At 38.3% G+C, this 24,521-nt stretch overlaps 6 protein-coding genes and 1 non-coding gene across 15 annotated transcripts; 3 read left to right on the top strand and 4 right to left on the bottom strand.

Moving 5' to 3' along the window:
- Positions 1 to 818: 818 nt before the first annotated feature.
- Positions 819 to 3,782, bottom strand: LOC110760348 (Cytidine/deoxycytidylate deaminase family protein). Of its 3 annotated transcripts, XM_021962594.2 has the most exons (9): positions 3,478 to 3,782; positions 3,216 to 3,291; positions 2,990 to 3,029; positions 2,753 to 2,811; positions 2,618 to 2,655; positions 2,292 to 2,355; positions 1,924 to 1,977; positions 1,537 to 1,638; positions 820 to 1,201 (listed from the first exon to the last, which is right to left on the bottom strand). In XM_021962594.2, the coding sequence occupies exons 1-9, from the start codon at positions 3,663 to 3,665 to the stop codon at positions 1,145 to 1,147; spliced, it is 678 nt and encodes a 225-aa protein (XP_021818286.1). In that variant the 5' UTR covers positions 3,666 to 3,782; the 3' UTR covers positions 820 to 1,144. The 3 variants fall into 3 exon arrangements, with proteins under 3 accessions (XP_088109148.1, XP_021818286.1, XP_088109147.1); XM_088253022.1 differs by lacking the exon at positions 2,990 to 3,029 and having other exon boundaries at positions 819 to 1,201; positions 1,517 to 1,638; positions 2,753 to 2,831; positions 3,193 to 3,291; XM_088253021.1 differs by lacking the exon at positions 2,990 to 3,029 and having other exon boundaries at positions 2,753 to 2,831; positions 3,193 to 3,291.
- A 1,327-nt stretch (positions 3,783 to 5,109) lies between these two features.
- Positions 5,110 to 5,190, top strand: TRNAL-AAG (transfer RNA leucine (anticodon AAG)). The gene has a single exon. It is a non-coding gene; the product is annotated as a tRNA-Leu (tRNA).
- Positions 5,191 to 6,812: 1,622 nt separating this feature from the next.
- On the top strand, positions 6,813 to 7,786 carry LOC110760377 (SHOOT GRAVITROPISM-like protein). The gene has a single exon (XM_021962630.2). The coding sequence runs from the start codon at positions 6,906 to 6,908 to the stop codon at positions 7,446 to 7,448; it is 543 nt and encodes a 180-aa protein (XP_021818322.1). The 5' UTR covers positions 6,813 to 6,905; the 3' UTR covers positions 7,449 to 7,786.
- A 3,413-nt stretch (positions 7,787 to 11,199) lies between these two features.
- LOC110760367 (coiled coil protein) lies at positions 11,200 to 14,291 on the top strand. Of its 5 annotated transcripts, none has more exons than XM_021962619.2 (7): positions 11,200 to 11,791; positions 11,980 to 12,103; positions 12,340 to 12,658; positions 12,836 to 12,912; positions 13,024 to 13,078; positions 13,306 to 13,736; positions 13,970 to 14,291. In XM_021962619.2, exons 1-7 carry the CDS (start codon positions 11,523 to 11,525, stop codon positions 14,036 to 14,038), a joined length of 1,344 nt encoding a protein of 447 aa, XP_021818311.1. In that variant the 5' UTR covers positions 11,200 to 11,522; the 3' UTR covers positions 14,039 to 14,291. The 5 variants fall into 5 exon arrangements, with proteins under 5 accessions (XP_021818311.1, XP_021818310.1, XP_088109236.1 ...); XM_021962618.2 differs by having other exon boundaries at positions 11,205 to 11,791; positions 11,977 to 12,103; XM_088253110.1 differs by having other exon boundaries at positions 11,205 to 11,791; positions 11,977 to 12,103; positions 13,879 to 13,989.
- Positions 14,292 to 14,463: 172 nt separating this feature from the next.
- Positions 14,464 to 16,500, bottom strand: LOC110760369 (glucuronoxylan 4-O-methyltransferase-like protein (DUF579)). Its single transcript, XM_021962622.2, has one exon. The coding sequence runs from the start codon at positions 15,844 to 15,846 to the stop codon at positions 14,827 to 14,829; it is 1,020 nt and encodes a 339-aa protein (XP_021818314.1). The 5' UTR covers positions 15,847 to 16,500; the 3' UTR covers positions 14,464 to 14,826.
- A 137-nt stretch (positions 16,501 to 16,637) lies between these two features.
- Positions 16,638 to 17,757, bottom strand: LOC110760370 (protein transport protein Sec61 subunit gamma-1). Of its 2 annotated transcripts, none has more exons than XM_021962623.2 (3): positions 17,533 to 17,749; positions 17,297 to 17,412; positions 16,638 to 16,861 (listed from the first exon to the last, which is right to left on the bottom strand). In XM_021962623.2, the coding sequence occupies exons 1-2, from the start codon at positions 17,624 to 17,626 to the stop codon at positions 17,297 to 17,299; spliced, it is 210 nt and encodes a 69-aa protein (XP_021818315.1). In that variant the 5' UTR covers positions 17,627 to 17,749; the 3' UTR covers positions 16,638 to 16,861. The 2 variants fall into 2 exon arrangements, with proteins under 2 accessions (XP_021818315.1, XP_088109237.1); XM_088253111.1 differs by lacking the exon at positions 16,638 to 16,861 and adding an exon at positions 16,891 to 17,018 and having other exon boundaries at positions 17,533 to 17,757.
- Positions 17,758 to 21,093: 3,336 nt separating this feature from the next.
- NF-YC1 (nuclear factor Y, subunit C1) lies at positions 21,094 to 23,734 on the bottom strand. Of its 2 annotated transcripts, none has more exons than XM_021962625.2 (2): positions 22,743 to 23,734; positions 21,094 to 21,360 (listed from the first exon to the last, which is right to left on the bottom strand). In XM_021962625.2, the coding sequence occupies exon 1, from the start codon at positions 23,455 to 23,457 to the stop codon at positions 22,744 to 22,746; it is 714 nt and encodes a 237-aa protein (XP_021818317.1). In that variant the 5' UTR covers positions 23,458 to 23,734; the 3' UTR covers positions 21,094 to 21,360; position 22,743. The 2 variants fall into 2 exon arrangements, with proteins under 2 accessions (XP_021818317.1, XP_021818316.1); XM_021962624.2 differs by having other exon boundaries at positions 22,748 to 23,731.
- Between the last annotated feature and the right edge of the window lie 787 nt (positions 23,735 to 24,521).

Genomic DNA, 24,521 nt, shown 5'->3' with positions numbered 1-24,521 from the left:
AAACTGACATAAAACTAGAGTCCAAAATTGGCATAAAGCCGGAGCCAACCAAAAGTAGAAACACCACCAAAAGCCAAAGTACCGTTGTCGTTGCCTCCATGAAGACCGAGACATCGCCACCATGACTAATGATGAGTGAAAAAACTGCAAACACACCAAAACACATCAAACAAATACAAAAACTACTAATCTAAAAATCCCCAGCACTACATAAACTGACCATCAAAGACTCATTAACTCCTTAAAAAATGAATTCACCAAAACACCAAGAATCCAAGAACAAATCCGGAAAAACACTTCCCAAAGTCAAAGAAACCGACATCCTAAGCAAGGAAGGAGGTGATTAAATGCTACATTTAGTCATGTAAAGACAGAAATCACTCAGGCGCATTTAGCAAATATTATGGCATCGCGGGTCGGGTCGAAGACTTGTAGTCCTACTAATTTCAATTTATAAGTTTGGACGTAGGAGGCACTATACTGCACGTATTGCGTATGCCTCTGCGGGTTGATACGGTTGAAAGCTATCGAATACGGAACTGCTAATTTCACTTTCATCGTGGGCCAACCAACCCAAGAGAAGTCTTCGAAGACTCTTCAATTCAATTTCATCATCATGAACCAACCAAACAGAAAAATTGGTATCGTCAAACCTTTTATGTTAAGGCATTTGAAATGCATGGTTATTATAATAATTTTGTAAATCTCCCACTTTTATTCAAACAAATTTATTTTCTTTCAGACGGGTGGAGTGTGTAATATTTTCTAGTAGAATTGTAAGAAATTACAAATATCATTTGAAAATGAGACTCATTGTATCGTGTATGGGTGTACAAATTGCACATGGCTACAATGATTAAATCAGATGTTGACAATTACTCCTATCAGAAGATAACAATGGGGTTTCTTGGTGTCGTGGGAATTCATAGAATTTAAGAAAGCACAAAAGCTTACAGTCAAACATGTAAGCAGACCAGAGTTTACAAGGGGAAAATATTACATGACTCAAGAGACAACAGCCTAATACTAGATGCATACACAACCAGGGGAAAGTTGTTAAGAGCAACAAACTCGGTTTGATCAGTTTATGGTAACAGACGATACAAACGATGAATTAGGCTTCGTATAAAATAAGAATCAAACTCTAGGGCTCCTCAAAATTGATCAAAATTTGGTTCATGCGTGGTTGATGTTTCCTGACCTGCAAATAAGACAGAAAATACAGATATCTGTTAAGGTCTCGGGCTCTTGTATAGCGTAAAAGGGAAAGTTCAAGCAATTCCTTGCAGGTTCACTCAATTGGATAACAATTTTTCACACAGCATGTCTATATGGACAAACACACCTGCATACGCATATTAGCATTGTAAAAGTAATGCATTAGCGAAACTATGGGACTGCTCATCTAAACAAGAAAATGTGAAGCTCAATAGATTACAAGCCTAATGGCTAATTCTTGAGGCTTCAGGAAAGCTTAAGCAAAATCAATTGAATTTGGGAGATGAGAGAACAGTACAACAAATGAACGATGCATACTTTCACACCAGCCAATGAAAGTAGTTTGTGAGAAGCAATGTAGGCAACATCTGGATTATTTAACCGCTTTTCCACAAAATATATAACTTCACAGACTCCTGACTGCAAGAAAGAAGGTGTTAGAAGAAAAAAATACCAGGTTAGAAAATGCAATGTGCCTGACTGAATACACAAAATGTAGTTGAAAAGCAATAACAAAAAATGGATTACAATATCTTTACATGCTCATTACTCACAAGCAAAATTTTGGATATTTCTATTACTTTAAGTGGGTTGGGGAGGGACTAGGGAGGGACGGGCTGGCAGGAGGTGGAAATGACACAAGTAAGGGCATGCCATCTTCATATATACTGTAAAACATAACCACAAGAACACATAGTAATAAACCTGAATGATTATTTTGGCACACTCGTTGCAGGGGAACATGGTCACATAAAGCCTCTGCAAAGAAATATAGAATAAACATTCCTTCAGTACTTTCAGTCAAAGTGGGAAAATTTAACAAAGTAACCAGGAAATATTGCCAACAATTATTTAAAACTTGAGATTCCATCTTAGAACTTGAGTTTATATAAGAAGCTTCAAAACATCTCAGTCCCAAGTGCCCCATGATGGTCTTTGGTCAAGTTGGTCAAGGACAACAACTTAGTCGACTTCACACAATACTACTAGGCCATGGGTAGCTATGGTTTAACTGGGCCAGCAGATTGACATAATACATTCATAGTAAATGAGACTTTGGAAGTGTAACAAACCTGTCCAGCAGCAGAAGCATGGTTGGTGTTTAGGATAGCATTGACTTCAGCATGACAAACATAACTGCAAAAGGTTAGAGAGATTATAAGCAACAACCAGAGTTCCGGATAGAATTCTATAAATCGGCATAAAGGATAAAGCAGTATATCAATGAAGCACAATAATAGGATATGATGTGATGGCTGTGGAAAGAATCAATTTGATTAGAGCACTAGAAAGAAGACAGACATTAAATGTCAACTTCAACATAATTTCAGATTTCATTCTTACGATAAACAGCAGACCACAAATCAGGAATAGAATTTAAGAAAGCACAAAAGCTTACGGATACTTTGTCTCCAAAGGATCCCCAGTTCTGGATTTCTGAATAATAAAAGAAAGATTCACTAATTAATGCTTACCATATGATCCTATAATCACTTTTTTTCTTTTCAAAATTTTATCAAATAGCATTACAAACCTTTGCCCAAGGAAGCTTGTCATCCGAACAACCTCTTGGGAACCCATTATACCCAATTCCTGAAGAACGAGAAATTACCCTGGAAGTCAAAGAGAGCTAAATGTGGAAAAATTCAATGTTCATAAAAATCGTAGACAATGTAAACCACAAAATAAGAACCATATGACCTCTGAACGTTACAATGTGAAGTAATTAACAATTCCATGTAGAATTCCTGTCAAATAATCTCATCCTCACCAAGAATTACACCATTTTCACTCACCAAGCATGCTCCAACCTATACGCCGGCAATACAAAACCATACCGCCAATCAATGTCAGTTCTAACTTACCAAGTTCTTATCAGACACAAATTAAAGCAATTCACAACACCTGTCATTGTTGTTACTCACAAGAATTATCTTATCCTCATTTACTTACAAATTCAATCAGCACACATACCCAAAAAGAGCAGAGAATATGACCTGCCTGTTAGGGTCTTTGGATCTTTCAGCTGATAAAAATGCAATTGCCATGAAATAATCATCCCATGACAAATATCTGCAACCAAAACCAAAAAATAACATCCAAAAATGAAACAAAACCAATATTAGGGTAACAGTATAACTGAAGAGTAAACATTTTTGTACAATGTGGTCACTAATTGCCACTGTATCTGGTACTGAAATAGAACAATCTGAGCAAAATGAAAGGGCTTTATAAACAACTGGCATTTTTTACACTAACCCTTTGCGTTTTGAGGGGTCAAATGGGCTCTGAGAAGAGTATTTCCTGGGGACGGCGCCGTTTTCTGACGAATCAAGCTTGGGAGACTGCTTTTTAGGGTTTGAAAGTAAGAAGCGGCAAGCGAGCGCAGAGGCCAAGGCACCGAAAACAGTGGCCGTGGAGACCAGAGCGAGCTCGCGAGAGTTCATTGAGCTGAAAAGGGAGAAGCTTTGGGGGCACTGCACTGTCACTTTCCCGATAAAATTTCCAGCTTCGAGCTAAGGTGGTAGAAGAAATAGCGGGAAAATTGGATGGAGAATTGGTAAGTTCGTGTGTGTTTTTTTTTATTATTATTATTATTATTTTTGGAGAAAGGAAGTTTTGTTTAGAAATAAAGCCCAATCCAATGGTCCCTTCTTTTTGGTGGTGGGCTAAATCTAAGCCCAATCTATCAGCCCATATAACAGAAATTCTTCAATAAGGAAGGTGAAAAAGTGATGTGAAAATTTTCGATATTCGGAGAAGAGGGATTCGATTAGAGATCTCGGATATAGTGGTAAGAGTTGTGCAACGTGTGTGGATGAATTCTGACCGTCGTTCGTGTGCGCACATACAACTAATCTTAGTAAAAATCACAAGTATAAATACTTTTAACATCTCAATTATAATGTAACCCGATCATGTGTATGTGCATTCAAGTTCGAGAGACTACCTATCGTTGTTACTTGTGATTTGTTCAAGTGTAGGTCCTCGAGGGAGGACTTTAAATCGCCATTATCTCCCCTAGGACAACTTTATGGTTGATATACATGATAGAGGTGAGGAGGAGGAAATCAAAAGAAGAAAATTGATGAAAGTCTTAGTTGGAGACCATGATAAATAAATCATTGTCCTAAAGTTGAGTGACCTCCATCACTACCTCAAATGAGGTGGGTTTATTTGGGCAGATCAAAAAAGCTGATAATATTAAAGCCTTCCCCAATTCCCGAACTTTCACATGCACCTTGCCCACCCAAAAACCTACAACTTTTTCCTTTAAAGTAAAACCTTTCACAAAATTTTTATGGCAGCATCTTAGAGACAGAGAGATACCAACAACCTAAGTTTCTGGGGCCTTTCCTTGGTGGGACTATGATGTCCTTGATCCGATTTACATGCGTAAGCAAAAAAATGTATACTTACCAGCAAGCATTATTTGAGAAAATACTCTTCCACATGAAGTATCAACACACCCAAAATTTTTAGAAAAATAAAGATTTAATTAGTTTGTTTTAGCCGATTTTTATCCACAAAAACAGAAAAAACGATTCACTTAAATTGGTAGATTGAACTAGATTATTTGATTGATCAATTTCAATAAACTTTTGAAGACTCCTAACTTGTATCCTCTTGTTCCTATTTAAAAAAAGTTGTATTGTCATTTTATGTGTCAACTTTATGCAATTTGTGGCTCCGTCATTGAAATATTTGTTCATTTTTTTCTTTTACTTATTGGAAGAATTTTTTTGGTAGCAAACATTTGTGATCATCCATTTGTCTCCTTCAAATGGCATGTTGTAGTACAATGACGTGCTTAAAATAGCTTTGGTGTAATAGTAGGCAAATGGAATATTTTATGATAAGTAGAGAAGTTTTGCAGATTAGAGCAATCAAGTTGAGATGGCCGAGTTGGTCTAAGGCGCCAGATTAAGGTTCTGGTCCGAAAGGGCGTGGGTTCAAATCCCACTCTCAACATTCATTTTACTTTTTTTTTGTCTTTGTTTTGTTATTATTTTTTCTTGACAATAAGAAAACGATAGAAAAACACACACTACGAAAAACCCAAAATAAAAACCAAAAACAATATAACAAAGTTTTATTATATATATATTTTTTGTCAAAATCAAGAAGCTGAGGGAAAAACTCACAAACACGAATATCATGGACATTTGAACTTAAGACCACTTAAGAGCACGGGCCTTGAGCCAACTATTACCTAAAAGAACAAACCAAAAGGGTGTGGGTTCAAATCCCACTCTCAACATTCATTTCACTTTTTTTTTGTCTTTGTTTTGTTATTATTTTTTCTTGACAATAAGAAAACGATAGAAAAACACACACTACGAAAAACCCAAAATAAAAACAAAAAACAATATAACAAAGTTTTATTATATATATATTTTTTGTCAAAATCAAGAAGCTGAGAAAAAAACTCACAAACACGAATATTATGGACGTTTGAACTCATGACCACTTAAGAGCACGGGCTTGCGCCAACTATTACCTAAAAGAACAAAGAAAAAAATCCAAAATGATACAGGAGTAGAATAGATAGCAGCAGGGAGCAAGTTTTGTTTGCTCAACTACAAGCCCAAGATTATCTGATGAACCTCCCAATCAATCACATGATGTTAGATGAAGAAAGGTGAGCGAGATGGGACCAGTGATCGGACGGTCCAAGTGGCAGAGTCAGAGAGCCAATCATGGTCAGCCCCACACTTTCACTTGGCTGTGTGTGTGCCCCTCCCACGTGCCAATCTGCCTGAAGGCGTGAGCTGCTGCTGAGATAGAAAAGTGGGTCGCTTTTTTGTACAAGAGGGCCGACAACCTTAGGCCTACCATAAAGCTAAAATCCATGCTTAAAAAAAAATAAAAAAAAGCCCACAACATAAGCTAAAAACCCCCCAGCGCACGTGCGACTGTAATTATTACGCACCCTTTCAAATCCTCATCTCCCCAAAAAAGAAAAAGTCAAAGAAATTTAATTATGAGAAAAGGAGAAAAAGAGTCCACATGAACACAAAAAAGGCCACTCATAGCCCAATAACGTGATCCGTTATTTTTACTAGCCTGTGGCTCTTCTTTAAACGGACGCAGTTGAAATCTAACAATATGATTTTACCAAAATACCCTTATCCTTAAGGAGGAGGCAAGTCCTTTTTCATTAAGTCATGGTTTAGAATGACGCTGACTTACCATATATTGATATGTTATGTTATTAGATTGTCAATCAGAATCTAGTATATTATGAATTGGTACGACAAATAAATTATAGTCAAAATTTGTTTTGTAACATAGGAAATATGCAGAGATCATATGTCCTCAATTATCTCAATCGTCAATCATCATGCTTTGTTTGTTACTTTGACCTTTATTTATTCGTTTGGTTATTTTCCTTGATTGGACAATTCCTTCAACTTCTCCCTGGATTGGTTTTTTTGATTTTCTAGATTACCTTTCTTAGTTTCATTGACCCTTTAAATAATCCCCGAATTATTCCAAATTATCTCAGAATTAGCACTATACAAGGGTACAATGGTAATTTGGGCATGTTTGAGTTGTATATATGTAGCCACAAGTTTTTGGCATCTCACACAAGCTATTGCATCAGTCAGCACACCACCTTAGTCACTTCCTCTGTACTCATCAAACCTTTCATTTGCTTCCTTTAAAAATAAAATAAAAATCCAATGGAAGGAGATGATCAAAAGGAGTTGCAGCTGCTTCCTTCTCCTCACCTGATGACCTCTTCTTCATCACAGAGGACATCTCGACCGTCGGATTCATCGATAAGATATCACCGGTCATCGAAGGCAGCGGTGCAGGATGCATTATTGGAAGGGCCTAATTCCCTTGACCTGCAACTGTCAATCAGTGTGAGGCCAATAAGGGCAGCTTCTTCCTCAGATCATTGTGTTGTGTCAAAACCAGTCTGTGATTTTGATGTCTTGAAGCCCAAGACAGCTGGTTGTGTGGAGGCCTTGAAATGGCAAGCAGCTGAGCAAATCAGATTGGCTGCAATGGAAAAGGCCTATGCAGAGAGAGTGAGGGAGCTGACACGGAGAGAGATGGAATTGGCTCAGTCAGAGTTCACACGTGCAAGGCACATGTGGGAGAGGGCTAGAGAAGAAGTGGAGAAAGCTGAGAGAATGAAGGAGAAGGCAATGCTTCAGATGGACTCTACGTGCATGGAGATCACTTGCCAGTCTTGCAGACAAAGGTTTAGGCCTTGAAAAAGGGTCCGTTTGGTTCGCGGATTCAAACAAGATTTTTGTGTATTTCATTCCTCATACTTGAGTATTGGATTGCTGATGAGATTCTTCCTCCATCAAAAACACAAAGAAAATAATGAAATATATTTGATGGATATAATAAAATGTGTGGCATGAGATTTGAACTCAATTTGTGATCTGTGTGAGATATGAATATGTAATGAGCTTCTGCTTGGTTTATCTGAGAGACTCAAACCAGAAGAATACATATGCTGCCACTAAATTTAGCTTATGCATGTTTATGTTTGTCTTCCAACTCTGTCAAGCTTGAATCTCAATTTTGTATTTTGCGTAGACAACTTGCAGGTTATAAACATGAAGCCCCAAAAATCCCAGATTGATCATAAGAATCAAATCATGCTTGTGATGGTCTAATATAACTTTCAGTTGGCTTGGCAACAAGTCTTCTGGTGTGTTGACTTACTGATAATAATCAATTAATCATATGTTAAGGAACACTAATTAGAATTTTAAGCTAATTGTATTTCACTGAGTCATTATGACACGAGATTGGGCAAGATTGCATGGAATTCAGAGCAAAGAAAAAGTATGCTAGCTCTGTGATTATTTCTGAGCATATTCAGTCATGGACTTAGTAGCAGTTTCTGAGCATATACAACAACAAGTTAGCGTGTTGGGTTTTGGTGGAATAATATATGACACATTGAGGGTACAAGTTACAACTCAGGACTTTTATGAGCAATAATTATGAGTGGTGATTTCCCCACTCCATTAAACAAAGAGCACTATACATACAGTTCTTCTCCTATATGCAGACGTCCGTTATTACTGTGCGGATGCCATTGTAAATAGGGAGGGAAGTATGGAGAGATGGTAGAAAATACATGGCGTATCCCTAGTCCTGGATTTAAGCTAAGTGTGCAAAGATTACAAATTTCTTAACCTCTATTGAAAACCCAAGTGAAGACAGCTTTGGGGTTATGGAATGGTCAAATCTGACGTAAAAAGGGTCAAGTTCAGAACCTTGATGTCGATATAGAAAGGCAAATGAATCAGAACAAAAAGGCAACCAATTTCACCAGCAACAAGACATTGTAGCTGGACATCCACTTGTTTTCAACTTCTTAACTTTTGTTCATGAAACCAAACACCCACTACCCATGTCTCCGATCCAACACAAAAAGAAACAATTTTTGGATAGGGAGATCATGACCTCTCTCACCAAAAGCTTCTTCAACAACAAAAGCTCAGCTTCATCTGTCAGCAACTTCAACAGATACAATTTAATCAGCCAAAGACATGTATAAATATAAATATATATTTATATATCAACAGGTGCCTACAATAATGCACTGGCTTTTGATTCTTGATGAGGTGAGAGAGCAAGAGCTAGCTAGGCACATTTTAGTGGGCACAAAGAATCACAGAGTCTCAAAATTTGGTGGTTCTGAAAAGTGCAAGGAAGGCATGGGAAGAAAAAAAAAGAAGAAAAAAAAGGGGTAATCTAGATTTGGCTAATTATTTCAAGCCTGATCTTTTATTTGGTTTTCAGAATCTTCTTAAGTGAAGAATCTGATCTAGGATCTGACAGAACACAACCCTTTTGCACTTCTTAACCATTTGGGTTTATTGCTTAAGCTCCCCTATCTCTATATCCGAACATAATTTCACTAAGACAATTATACCATCACTACCCTACCCTATCATTGAGAGAAACTCTCATGCAACGGGGATAACATTTTTTGCTATTCATGATCAATAACATAATGACACGTCGACGTGTCATTATGTTATTGGCCAGGGATAGCAAAACAGTGATATCCCCATTACAAGTAAGATTTTTTTTCCTTTCACTTGTTCACTGTTTGTCCTTTGAAGGAAAAAAAAAAGAAGAAAAAAGATTCCTCTGGGATAAAGTTCTGTTTGCATTGAAGAACCTAAAACAGTCTTTTCTTTTGTGGGTATGAGCATGTCCTAGTGCTAGTGGTTTCATTATCATCCATTTTTATAAAAAAAAAAAAAAAAAAATTCCTTTGCTAGTTTCTATATTTACTCTTGTGAAAAGTATCAAAATGCAAAGAAAGATACCAATTAAAGAATTGAATGTACTTGTCCTATAGGAACCCAACAGTTGTTATCATGAGATGCTCTGTGCTGAAAAGTTGGATACCAATGATGGAAGTTCATGGCTCTCATCTTCAGGGCATAAGTTAACAAAAAAGAAATGCCTACCATGGCCATGGTGGAGCCTAATTGATTTAATACATCATGTAATAGTTAACATTTTGATGATATTATTTTTAGGTACCCTGACAAATGACCACCTACATTATGGGTGATGCCTTGTCTTGGATCTCTTATCTGCAGTACCATCAAGGAAATACCAAATACTACCAAATACCAGGGCCATCAATTCTTTGAGAAATTTGAAGAACAAGGATAAAAGATGTAGGGTATGATGCTTGTTGAACCATCAAACTGGCCATTATGACATAACCTTAACATTTGTCTTTTCATATTGTCCACATATGATGGTCTCTTGATGCCCTCTCTTATTTCTGTGCAGTATGATATGTTCAATCACAACCCTAAAACAAACTTACTCTTATCCCATTACTGTTCTGTGGAGGATTTTGTAGCCACCACGCCCACGACATGACACGACACGACAGTTTTTTTTATTTAGTGTAGAGTTCGAAAGAGACGTAACACGCATCAACGATTGTCAATCGCTTATTATACGAGCGCGTCGACGACTAACTCAATTGTTAAAATGCATCGATGTAGAGTTTCTTGTTTACGACAAGGAAATCTTTTGCCGATTTCCCACAGACGAGCAAATAGGGAACTTATCAGAACAAAATGGACTTCACATTTGTACATGTGATAATTTTTGTACTGAGTTACACAGATCGTGCAGTATATTATGGTGCACAGAATTGACTGTTTTTATTTATTTATTTATATATTTATGATGTGCAGAAGAAGTGAATCAAAATCAAATTCAGAACCAACCATTATTTGTTTAACTGAGAGTTTGCAAAAGATTTGGCAGGGTGTGGTTTGGAGGTACACTTTTTGCAACAAAGAGGAGACAAGATAGGGTGGAGTTCATAGTCACATGCAGCATTTCCATTTCATTTCAGTTTTGTGGCATAAATATACAGAGAGAAATCTGTGAGTGTGAGTTTTCCAAAAACAATCAGATTTCTTACATCTCTTTAATAGGTTAACAAAAGAGAAATATACATTGAATTCAACAAGATTGTTCAGTCAAGTCATCTCCAGAGACCAATCAAGAAAAAAGGCAGCTAACTTTTGAAGGTGGGGAAAGTTTTGAGATGATCATGTGGTGATGGTGGGGTTCAAATTGTTGCAGTCACACCATGTGGAAATGTGAATCACAAACCATAGCATCTGAACTGGACTGTTCATATACCCTACCAGAGAAATCTGAAAAATTTCTTACCAGGCAGTAACAGAAGGATGCAGTCAAAAGCAATTTGATGAGACAATGTGTTTTACAGCAATAAGCTGGAAATTTTACTTGAAGTTGCGCAGAGGCGAAAATGAGCTTTGCAAAGTGTGTGACAGCTCTTGAGCTTTAAAAGTTTGGCATTAATCTGAACAGGAATTCTTTGTAACAAAGGACCGACGTGCATCGATATTGTTGATAACATGTTAGTACGTTTTGTTATTTCACAGTGAACATTTAAGAAGTCTCATTTATCATATAAGCTTCAAGCTTCAACCTTTGTTTAGTGAAAGTTTTTTTGGGGTCGATAAGTGAAGTCACAGTTAAGCCTTTAAACAGTTGGAGTTGGACCAAAAAAAATTAAGGAACAAATTACGGACCCGTTACTTCAGATAGCGTTTTCTATCACGGCTTCACTGTAGCAAGCTTTGCTGAGATCGTTTGGAACAAAAAGAGGAAACGCAAAAGCAGGTAGTGGCTGTTATAGGTTTGCCTCCAAATTCCAAACAAATAGAGGGAGAGAGAGAAGCTGTGTCCATACGACAGTGGAGGAGGGACGATCACAGGTACCCTAACCCTAAAACAAAACCAATCGAAAGATGCCGGAGAAGAAGAATAAGAAGAGGTACGAATTCGAGTACTGCGTGGTTTGCAAGCTGAATCACGACCAAGGCCCGAGCCACAAGTACATACCGAGCCATACCAAGTCCCTCTCTACCTTCCTCTCTCGGTTCCAGGACAAGCTCACCGACGTCCGCTTCTTTCTCAAAAACCCTACCCCTCTCCGCCCCGAACTCGCCTCTCGCAATCGCCTCTGGTGCGTCTTCTGCGACACCGACATTGACGAGCTAGATAGCTCCTTCGCTTGGTAAGATTTCTATCACCATGCTTGAATTAGATTTTCAACTTCTGTTTGTTTGCTGAGAAAATAAAGGAAAATAATGGAACATGTGCAGAATTGCTGTGCAATATGTATTATTTAGAGCTACAAAATCGTGCATTGTGATATATATGACGTTGGCCTTACACTTTATTGGTGTTCTTGATTATCAGTAGTAATGCAATTAATCACCTTGCAAGTGCGGAACATCTGAAGAATTTGAAGCATTTTTTGTGGAAATACGGTGGAGGAATGGATCGCCTTGATACATTTAGAATATCGGAAGATGACCTTGCTATGGTATGTTTATATAGTATATATGCTTTCAGTTTCATTCATCATTTATGTCATATGAGGCAGTGAGAGTAAACAGAAAGATTGTAGAATTCTATGGATTTGTGTTTTCATGTGATTTGTTGAAGAAAGATGGTAGAATAATGAATCTTATAGTTCCAAAGAAGACAGTAAATAGAAATTCAAGTCAGTTTTTAGAGTTGAGTCATTAACGTATGGTTATTATCCCTTTGTGGCTGCAGTGGGAGAAGAAGTGCAAATCATTGAAGAGTGAAGCTCTGCCCAGCGGGGAAAAATCTCGAGGACCAACGTTTGGACCTTCAAATGATATCCATAATGAACTGAAATATGGAATTATAGATACTTTTGAAAATAATAGTAATTCAAGTTTTTCAAATGGAGTTATGCCTTTACTATATCATACAAATGAGTATCAGGTATCCCATTCAGGACCCCCTCAAGTTACAAATGTTGGCTGCTTTCCTCAAGACGTGGCTACCTCTTCTTTACACGGGGAAACATGTTCTGGTACATATTCCATAAATTCAAAAGGTTTAACCGGTATGCATGTTCTGTTTATATGATATTTGTATCCATTTGGTTTGTATTTCATAGAAGTTGCTCCCCTGTAGTGAAAAGGCTTATGCTAGTTTTATGATTTCTGCTGTCTGCTTATATCATGACTCAAGGCTTATGCTAGTTTTATGATTTCTGCTGTCTGCTTATATCATGACTCAGTTAGCAGCAGTACCCAACATTCTTTTATTTCTAATGGTAGAAAGTGCTCAGCTGATGGTTATTTCAGTAATGAAAGGGTAAGTTTGGTCATATACGCTCTTCACTAAAAGCATCCGTTTCTTGTGGTTGTACTTATATGGTTGGCTATAACATTGGAAAATTCCAAATATGTAATTCGTTTGGTGTAGATGAGCAAGGTGTATCAGCATGAAAGAATGACAAAAGGACAGAGCAGTTCTCCGGGTATTCACCTTTGATTTTTTTGATGTTCTTATTCTCTATGCTCCTATTAAGCTGATCATACTGATGCCAAATGTATACATCATTTGAGAAGTGAGCCATCTGTTCTTAGGAATTGCAGAAAAATTTATATACATCTGTCTCGATTCAATGTCTTAGCGCAGGAGGTTGATAGAGTTATGATTTATTCATTATAGCTGTGCATCCTCATTTAAGGTTCTTTTCTTCAGGTTTTCAGAATCTCACACAAATATCTTCCACGGGTTCGAAAGAGGCTAGTGGAAATGTGCATTCTGGGGCACCTCCTCCTTGGCTTGAAGCAGATGAAGAAATTCAGTTTACTGTTCCACTGAAACCAGCTTCAGGTACCCTTATCTCTCCGCCAAATAAGTCGGGGAAGTCCAAGAAATTGAACCCAAAACGAGTGGGAGCAGCTTGGGCAGAAAGAAGAAAGAGGGAGATGGAGATGGAGAAAAGAGGGGAGATTGTCAAGAGTGACTGTGATGCTAATTGGCTCCCTAATTTTGGTAGAGTGTGGCAATCTGGTAGCCGAAAAGAGTCCAGAAAAGAATTTGAGTTGGAGAAACAAAAATTACCTAAGGAGGTTGAAAGTGAATCTGAGATGCCAATTAAGATACAGCCTTACGTCAGCAAACGGATGGTGAGTTCCATGTTCCCTCTTACTATGTCAGTTTGTTGTAGATTTCAAGATTTTTAAAGCTAGTTATAATAGATGGAAAAATGTCTTTATTTAATGTTGTGATACAACATGCATGGTTCTCAATACACGGATGCTATGACAGTCCCGTTTGAATTTCACTAGACCATGCAGCAAACTGATGTGAGGCTTTCATTTTATTGTTTTTGTAAATAAAATCCATAAAACTTATGCAGACACATTTCAAGAATTACCAAGGCTTAGGCATTTTTTATTGTGCCCCTCTCCATGCAGCGAACAAATGAGAGTGAATGATTGTGCCATGATGGTTATGCAAGTTGATGATAGCTCTGATGACAGACATGGAAGAGATCAAATTGAGCTGGAACTTTGAAGGAAGGCAGGAAGCAAACATGTGAAACTCTGCCCAAAATTTGGTGATCAGTTTTTAGGCTGGTGTACAAAATAGAGTTGTAAGTTCAAATGATCATGGCACTCAAATGTATTCAACTTGAATTTTTCTCCATCAAATATATTCAACTTGAAACTTTATCCCCATATCTTATGCATGTGGCAAATGAGATCTTTTGGTGACATCAAGGGTTAGATCCATCAATAATTAGTTCATGTTGAAACACTGTCAATAGTCAGGAATTTCTTTAACTGCAAAAACTATGTCAGCTATGACTATGACACCATTAATAGAATTGAGACATTTCGGCCCAAAAAGAAAAAGAAAAAGTAAAAAGAATTGACATTGTTAGGCACTGGATATTTGCCCGCAAATAATGATTCTTATTTACAAAGAAAATAAAGTGGAAGAAGTGATGGGAATCTTTTTTACAAGGACTCTGTACCCCAGGAGAAAGAAAAAGAGCTCCTACTCTATTTTTGTGGGTGCAATCTCACAATTTGAAATAACTGTCTTTCTGTCTGCCATTTTGAGCTGGTTCAGGAAGAACTGTATGGCATCCGGTTTTCCTACTTTTACCATTGCTCTATTGAAAATATCAATAATGAAAGGAGCTTGTTCTTTCTACTTTCACCTCATGGGGGAAAAATAAAAATAATAGTAAAAATAGAAGCTATTATATTACTCTATCGTAATGGCTTTGGCAGGGCAAAAATTTGTAGAGTTTGATTGGCCTGTGATCCTAAAGTTCCATAATCTCCCTTTCGAAGAAACTAAGTTCTCATCACACAGAAACTCCCAGGAAAACCACTTCTCAATCATTCGATCTACATCATGCACTACCACATCTGTAATATTCCCATTTCTTGCCATCATACTAGCAGTATAGATTGCTGCCATCCTACCCGGTTCGTCTGGTGTACTGCCGCTTGGTCCGTCCACCACCACCAAATCCCATTTAAGCTCATAAACTTCTTGTGGTAAGTTTTTCAATGCAAGTTGACATTTTGATAGTTGGAGTTTTGAGCTAGGTGCACAATCTGGGTTTTCCCTTGCATGCTTGAGCAGTTTGTAAGCCTCTTTTGCAGGTATCTGGTAGTCCACCTGGTAGACTCTGGTGGTGTTGGAATTAGTCTTCAGTTTGCTTATCTTGTTGTGATCGTCCTCTAGAAAGATGGTGGTGCCACCTGCATTGATTGAGGAGAGAGATACATACTGAGGTTCAAGCCCAAAAATGAGGAGGTTGCAAGGAGCTTTCTGAGAAATGAGATTTGACAGAAGGTGGTATTCCTTTTCCCTGAGGCCGATGATGTTGGCAGACGCATTTTTGTCTGATGGAAACTTCGAGCATGTGGAGAGAGGAGAACATGCATCTCCAAGAGCAGTAGGAGGCAAGGCAGTCAAGGCAGGAAATGGAGGGGAAGAAGATGAAGTTGTTACTGCAATTCTAACAAGTCTGAGTACAGAAATAATTGAAAGGATCAAAACAAGGAAAGGGATGAGTTTCTTTCTGCTAAAGTTCATGTTTTTAGATCCTCTGCAGTGCTTGTGCTGATAAGGTTGATCTAGTTGTGCCTTAGGTGACACCGGGGAAGAGAATCGAACTTGAGGAGTTACAGGAGAGCGAAAATGAGGCACTTCTGGGGGCATTTTTTGGTGTTTCTCTTCGCTTTCAGGACCTCCACAGCCAGCCACTATCATATCTTCATTGTAGGGAGATGTGGTGGGGCTCTTGATAATAGAAGCTGTTATGCTGAAAGTCTACTTGGTTGTGTCTTCTTGAGTGAGGAAGAAGGAAGGCTTTGCTTTTTTTCAAAGCGTTGCTTTTCTTATATCCAGGTGTTTGTTTGTTATTGCATTTCGAGATCGATCTGCTTTTTGCTTACCTAAGAAAAAGAATAACAACAATAAAGGGTTGGTGTTCCAATAATTTCTTCACAACTTTATAAAGAAAATTATTTTTTTAAAAGAAAAAAATACTCTAAACTTTCACTGTTGGATTGTTTGGTAGTTATGAGTGAAGTTGAAGAAGGTTAGCTAATGTGTGGTTGCTGGGCCACTTTCAAGCTTCAATCATGTGACCTTTTTGTTAGTTATATAATATTCCCCGTTTGATTGCTGGTTTTGATGGCTAGTAGACATTGATGTTTAAGGTTTTTGCATGCCAAATGATTTGCTGTTTTACAATCCTTTTTGGGGCAGCAATTTTTCTTTAGGGAACTATATTATATAATTAAACTCCCCATAAGATATAGGAAACATCCAATGAATCAAATGTGCCCCTCAATTTGGAAAAGTAGTCACAAAAATGAAGCTCAAGGGGATCAAATTCGGTGTTCTTGACCCAGCCCCATCAAATTCGAACATTAAACCCTAGTCGGAAACCTAGAAAAGAGGTCGGTCGGGGAACAGGGTTGCCTCGTTTCGGGGTTATATTGTTGAATGTTTTTTCAAAAGAACAAATAAAACTTCGGTTAAAAGCGGCATATGGATGAGGGAATGAGGTCTCAATTATGGAAAACTAAACAAGTTGATGTATCACAGTTTTACATATGTTTCTTCTCAAGAGGCAAAAAGAAGCATCATGGTTTTACAGAACTAAGGCAAAGAAGAGCCCAACCAAATGAGAAGTAAACTAAAATACTATTGCTTTCTCTTTGAGTACAAGTTGCTGCCTGCCTCCATGATCTAGTCAACTCAGAACCTTAAGCCTGAACTGAAACCAGATTGGACAAATAAAATAAATCAGTCCCAAATTACACCATATTAATCTAGAAAATCTGTCTAAAAAAAACCATCATCTAATGGAGTGGGAGTATCACCGGCTGACGTGGTGATACAGTACCACTCTATAATTTCTCCACCCAATGACACTAAAAGCAGCAAAATTACACAAATCAATAAACCCACTAAACATGTAACTAAGAAAGAAAAAAAATGAAGTTCGTGAGATAACAAGTTTGGTTAGATTTATAATATCTGAGTAGGCTGTTCTGGGTTTCATATCCAACTTCTATATACAGCAATATCAACAAAGTAAAATCAGCTAAATTCTCAACCAAACCACAAGCATGCCAATTAAAGCCACTAAATTTAAACTTAAATGCATAAATTTGATCAGACGGAAATTGAGATGTAATTGAATGAATACCTAAACAGAGCCGACGATGATGTTGTTGATGGGGATGAAGACCAGCTTCACGAAAAACCCAACGAATCCCATTGCTACGAACCCGATGGCTGTACGGATCGCCACCTTCGTGAACTCTGCACCGAAATCAACCATCAAGTAAACATAAATTAGAGAATTACAATCCCCAATTTTTGTTAAAATTTGATCCAGAAAACACAGATCCGAATGTTATGTGTACATTCTTAATTGGTTACCTTTGCGATCAGGCTTGTGGCACCTCTTCACCAGTCGAGTGCTTTCCTTTGCGAACACTCTGAGAGGATCGACGACTGAGTCTATGGCTTCCATTTTCTCTGAAGACCAAATTGAGAAACACAGCGAGAGAGAGAGAGAGAGAGAGAAGAGAAGTGTATGAGAAAAGGAAACGAGTAGTTAGGCGCGTTTGGACTTTTAACTAACAGGCGGATTTTTCAGACCAAAAGAGGAAAAAAAAACTAACGAGAGGAATTTATTTATTTTTGTCAGCGTTTAGGCATTCTCCAACCCAATTTGGTCATCTCAAATTTCCCTCCTCCAAAAAATAACTATTCGATTTTGCCCGGATTTAAACTGTTTTTTTCCCCAACCCTTCATACTCAAATTTTAAGTCTATAACTTTATTAAATTGTTTAAAAATGATTTAAATCTAATTTTTTTAATGGGTAACTTTTCTTCATTTAATCTTTTTAAATAACTTTATAATTTGATTTTTTTGAACATATTGACCTAAAAAAATTGAAATTCCAAAAATATAATTTTATTTGAGAAATAGGTTGGTATTTATAAAGTTTAGAGTGAGTTTTGAGGATGGATTTAAAGTTCAGCCATTCGATCTTTTTTTATAGCATTAAAATAGCTTGGATTTAATATAAATAGTTGATTTGGGTTACTGTTGGAATTTTTTAAAAAAGTTCTTTGAATTGTGCCGTTGACAACATCATCAGCTTCTGACACTTGGTGTGACAGCATCTGCAGCATAGTAGCCACGGGCCTTCCTTGCATGTGGGCTGCGTCATGGCTCAATGGGCTTCACAAAAAAATAAATTCATGTCCAGGCAATAGCTGGACTGGTATTCCGCCATACTTTTGGGTTTTCCCAAATTTTAGTCCCTTATTTTTTTCGAGTTGGGAGAAAAATTGGGCTAGAATTTAGGATTTTTTGAGTTTGGCCTGTTGGGTTGGAGATGGCCTTAAGAAGGGGAGGGAGGAAAACTCATGTTGAGGCCCAAAAAATCCAAGGTTGGGCCCAAAAATATTCTTAACCCAGTGCGATACCTTATTGTAGGGATGGCAAAAATCCCCGCGGGGGCGAGTCCCCGTCGGGTCCCCAACTCTAACGGGGGGAGATTTCGGGGCCAAACGAGTATTGGGTACGGAGATCCCCGAACTTGAAAAATCCCCGATGGGTATGGGGAGGGTATGGTATTGGCGTCCCCATCCCTGAACCTGACCGGAAAATATATATGTTTATATTTATATATATATAATTATAATATTTATGTTTAACCCTAAGTTAACCTCCCTTTCCTAATTCTTCCTAATCTTCTCTAGATTTTCATATTGATGTGATTTAAAATAGTTGAGTTGAACTTTATAGTTAATTTGAATGTGTTGAATGATAATTTAATATGAAATTTGATGTAAAAATGTATGACAAATATTTTTTATGCAAAAAAAATCGGGGATTTGGGGCGGGTATAGGGAATAGTCCCCCGACGGGGACGGGGATGGGGATTCCCCGAAACCTATTAAACGGGGATTGGTTCGGGGATGGGGGCGGGGATGGAGAGCGGGGACGGGGATGGTATTGTCATACCCGGCCCCTACCCGGCCCGTTGCCATCCCTACCTTATTGAGAAAAAACCTGATTGAAGCACATAAAAGTTCGTCATATGCACTTACACACGTGCCACGCCATGCTACAAGCTTAAGTGGGCCCAAGCCACATGAATGTCCGAGGCTTGCTGAGAAGGTTGTGGTATAGATGGTTACAAGTATTCACAAGGCCCATTGAAGGTTCAAGGGATAGAAGTTTTTGGGCTGCCTGGGAGCATGAAAACTCAGGCCTATTCCTTGAGCCCGAACACATGGGTAAGCAATAGAGAGAGAGAAGAGGTGGCCTAATGCCTTAGAAGAATATTTAAGGGTCTGCAACACTTAGGAAAGCCCCATATCAGTTAAAGCATCTAGCACATCGTCAAAAGGTAAAGCAAATAAGCCATTTCCAGTAGGCTAACGAAACCTTAGCTTACTGTTGGAAGTAGGAAGCCAACGATACAATGCCTTAGGAAAAGCCCAGCCCAGTACTTAATAAAATATCTAGCATCGAGTTTAGCCATTGTCAAAGCTCCATAACCAAGTCAAACAGAGGTCATTGCAAAAACCAACGGAAATCCATAGGACAAGAGGAATACCCATTGGACAAACGACTCCATTCATTCTCTTTTTCCTTTGCGAGCTCTAATTTGAAAATCAAGGAAGAAAGCAGGTGGTGCCTCACCCCCATGGGGAGGTCCAGCTGCATAGAAAACATTGGAACTCCAAAGACCCTGTGACCCATGTGCTTTGGTTCAAGAGATTTCACCAAAAAGGAGTGAATGGAAAGAAGCAAAGGAAAAGTAGGAATGGAGGATCGATAGAATTAGGGTTCTAAGCGCCTATAAAAGGGAGCTTTCTCTACCCAGCAAAACCCATCATCCAGAGTGCGACCAAGCTTTGTCAAGCGGCTGGGAATTTACTCAAGACACCTCACTCTCTATTTCCATCTCTCCCTCTCTTCCTTAGTCAAAATCCCTTCAAGTCTCTCTCCCCCTGGCCCTGAACATTCGTTTCCATAAGAAATTCAAGCTTTTGTCTCTCTCTCAAATTGCTAAACTTATGAAGGCTTAGCTCCCATGCCACAAGCTTCTCAAGCCAAGCCATACTGTCACTAATTTTGTCACATTCGTTTGGTGTATTGGTGGAAAGAATCCAATGTGTTTTCTAAGGTTGTCACTACTTCTTTCAAAACTCTCTTGGAGCCCGGTCTTCAAACTCAGAAACAGGGGCAATCTCATCTGTTCATCCTTTAGAGCAGCCCAAGCCCATTTGTCCGGCTGCTGGAAGAAAAAGACCCCTAGAACTCTCACACACAAAGACCACTTGGGAGAACACCAAAGCTGCGGGACAATCCAATTAACACCCAATTGGCATTTATTTATTTATCTTCGGGTGACTATAAAAAACAAGACCGTTAAACCTTTTTATTATTTTCTGGTCAAAGAAAAACCCATTTTGTCATTTGTATGTTTATTTTTATGAATTTATTTCCGTATCATCTTACAAAAAATTTTGATTTTAAAAATTATTTGCCCATACGTCAATGGAATGACAGAGCAGAGTAGCCCTAATGCTAATGGTGAGAGTGAGTGGAAAATTGAATTCGAATTAAGCCAAATCAAGATTCTGATTCCCTTCCATTCTAATAAACGAAAAGTATTTCATCATCTTTTCAGAGTTTTAAACAATTCCAAAAAGAAATATTAAAAATGTGTAGAAAAGATAACAAATTATTATAGTTAGACAGATGGCTGGCTGTGATAAAAAAGAACTAATATTCCCACATGTATTATATAGTTTAAGGCCTTGGTTTTCTAAAACTTGGTGACACTTGTGACTCAAAATCCATGTTTATCAGAGAGGGTTTGGTCATTTAAGAGCACCAAGAATCAGAAGTTCCATAAGCAACCAAAAAGAAAGAAGAGGGGAAAGAAAAGGGGAACAGAAATCACAAAACATACTAAAAACTACCAGGTTTGATTAATATGAAATGACCACAATCATTCCAGTTAGCAACAAAAGGACCTAAATTATAAAGACTGCACATTCAATATTAAACACAGCAGTGATTTTCCAGCTGCTCTCGATCAATAGTCTTAACAGGTCTAAGTCATCCTCATAAGAAAAAAAAATAATATTAATTCAAGCAATCAAAAATCATCTGCAAAGCTCAATATCTTTCCTTCGCGCCACGCGGCATGTCATCAGCAAATTAATCTCTTTAACTACATAGAAAAATTGGGAAAAAAAACAAGTTGGTATTAGAAACCATTTGGAGTTACAACTTAGGCATACTACTAAAAGTTCAATAATATACATTCAATTAGCAAGGTCACCACTACTAAAGCAAACAAGGAACTAAATTCCCTTTGCAGCATCATACTTCTAATACAGCTAAGGAAATTTCACAACAAAATCCCAAGAAGAGTTGCCAAAATTAAGCTTGTCGCAATTGAACTAGCATTTTTAACCATCGCATCGAAATACAAGGATTTTAATGCATACTTACTTTAAATACATCAAACAAAAAAAGCACTCCATTTGGAAGATAAAGTTAATTCATCATGGAAACACAAAACGGTTTAGTTTCAATTTTTTGCCCTGCAAAGTGCTCCTCTAAGTTGATTGATAAAAAGAAAACATGAAATGAATTGTACAAACAAGAGTATTATAAATATGTGCCACGTGCCACAACAAGAAAATTCAAAAACCCTCTTCACCTAGGGGGGATGCAGAGAACAAAAGAAAACTTCATGGCTCCCATGGGAATCAATTTCTACTAACAATACAAACAGGTCCATGCTACCAGCAGCTGATCGTGTTAAACACAAGCAGTTTCAAGTCACAACCATGAAATCTCTTGGTGCATTCTCCCACGAAAACTATAAATCACAGCCCTAAAATCAATTAAACTAATTTGCGTTATGTGAAGACCAAGTGGAATCACCTTGATCTTCTCATCCCCAGACAAGCATACGTATAAACCACCATGCGATTGAATTCCATAAAAGCACAGTAATACACTTGGCTTGTAAGAGTTGGATGCAAAAGGCTGAGTCAAGTTTCACGTTGATCAATTTCAATAACCTAATAAACAAAAGTGGCTTCCTTTTACCCTAATGAAATTGCCCCTGAAATTAATATCCAGATTTTTGCATGCATCTAGGATTTTCATTTTCCTTTAGTGCAGGAAGCATCCAGGCGGCCTACACTAAAAACAATGAAAACTCACAAGCAGGTGCAAGAGAAACAGAAATATTTCAAGTTTACAGATTCAAAAGCCAAAATGCCTCCTTGGGAATGAACAACATTTATGCCCCCAAAAGCTAAAAACTTTAGCTCCTTGAAAGGAATTCCATTAGCACTATTTGAGAAAGAAACCATTGGATTCAAATATCACAAATGAAGGTCCACATTTTACCTAATCAGCCTAATAAGAACAAAAAAACCACCTACAAGAAGGTAATTTATCAGAGAAGCATCAAATTGCCGCAAACCCAATAACTAAACTCACAGAAATCTCAATTAAAACAAACAAACCAGCAATACCCGCATCAAGAATAATCAAATCATACCATAAAGAACACACATTTTGATAGACACATACATTACCTTTGACCGTCAAGGTTGCCCTGTCCACTGCTGCCACCACTCCCATACGACCCATCATCCGCCGCTGTCTGCCACACCGACTGCCACGCCTGAGACGGCGGTTGCACTCCATAAACTGCAGCGGGGTCCACCGCCGGCCTCCCAATCATCATCCCCCCCGGCCCACCAGCCGGCTGACCCATCGGCGGATAGTAGTACGGCACACCACTTGCCGTGGCCCCAACCATCCCCCCGAGGCCCACCGCCTCGTCCTTGATCTCGTCTCGGGGCACAATATCCACCAAGAAATCGAATATATCGGTCCTGGTAATCGCGGCAGCAATGTCGTTTTTCTGCAAAGTTCGTCGCTTGTTCTCCTCGGCGTGGAGCCAAGAGCGGATTGTGAGCTCGAGGATGAAGAGCTCGCAGGCCTTGGCGAAGAGGACGGGGGCCTCGGCCGATATCATGCGGACGTCCTCATCCGCCTTCATGATCTTCTTGATGCGAGCCAATGGGAGCTGGTGGTTCTTAAAGTCGTTGACTTGTTCAATGTCGTGGCGCTGGTAGGTCCAGAACATCTGCAGCTGCTGCTGCTGCTGCTGGAGGAGATGATGAAATGGAGGGGCAGGGACTGAAGATTGGGTTGGTGGGTAGGAGGATTGAGCTTGCTGTTGTTGCTGGGTGGGGTTGGGGGTGGTGGTGGTGGTGGTGGTGTTGGGGTTGGTGTCCATTGGTGGGTGTGGCTTGAGCTTTTGATGGGGTGGGCTGATGAGGAAGAATAGACAAATGGGTGTTTGTGAGTTTTGGTTTTGGTTTTTGGGGTGAGGGGGAAGGAAGGGGGTTTGATTTGATCAGAGGGATGTGTTGAGATTTGATTTTCAGGGATTTTTGTGGTGGGATTTCAAGGGTTGGAGATGGATATGAGGGGATCGAGAGAGAGAGAGTGAGAGAGAGAGAAAGACAGGAAGACAGGGATGTGATACAATACAGCCTTGCAGATGCTTTTTTATTGGGCCTTTTTTTGTCTTCGAATAGGCTTGCACCACCTTGATATAAGAGAATAGGTTAACCAATATAATTATAGGTTACCTGAAAATTATTAAAATAAGTTGCTATTAGATTAGATGTTATGCGGTACACATATATGGAATGAATATAATTAAAACGCAAGACGAATTATATGTAAGAAGAAGGAAAATATAATGGCTTGCATTTTCCTTTAATTATCTTCAAAAGTACATGATTATGTGAAGTGCCTCTCACATTATAAAAATTAAATAAATATTTGTGTGTGACAAATGTCGTTCACATAGGCGTTGCATTACTTCTACGAGATCTTCCATGCATGAGAGTTTCCCTAATATTCGTGCGGGAAATGAACACGTCGCAGTCGTTTATAAGAGTGCCATATTCATGTGAGAAAGAAAAAATCAAAATATAGATATTTTGTAAATCCAATATCATTTCAGACACATCGCGCCCGTTCATAAGAGTATCATTAATGAGAGAAAAAAACAACCAAAATACATATATTTTGTAAGTTTTGTACTTCCATTTCATCATCTACTGGTGTGAGTGGAAAATGTCTCACATTTTTCAAGTAAAAAAGTTGAATCCCTTTCTTTAACCAAAGTATATATTGCATTGCACCAATTACAGTTTGAGGCAATCAGGAATCAAAATAGAACCTGCACAATTATGTGTGTCGTGTATTAAAAAATAGATCCATTAGTCAATGAACTAAAGCAAACACATTTTTTACTTGATGGCACCTAAGCCACTCACTTACCCATAT

Source organism: Prunus avium, chromosome 5 (assembly GCF_965620075.1).
Source record: "Prunus avium chromosome 5, drPruAviu1.hap1.1, whole genome shotgun sequence".
In the NCBI taxonomy this organism is placed as follows: domain Eukaryota; kingdom Viridiplantae; phylum Streptophyta; class Magnoliopsida; order Rosales; family Rosaceae; genus Prunus; species Prunus avium.
Note: the sequence above shows the minus strand (reverse complement) of the source record. Positions and strands in the feature narration are given on the sequence as shown.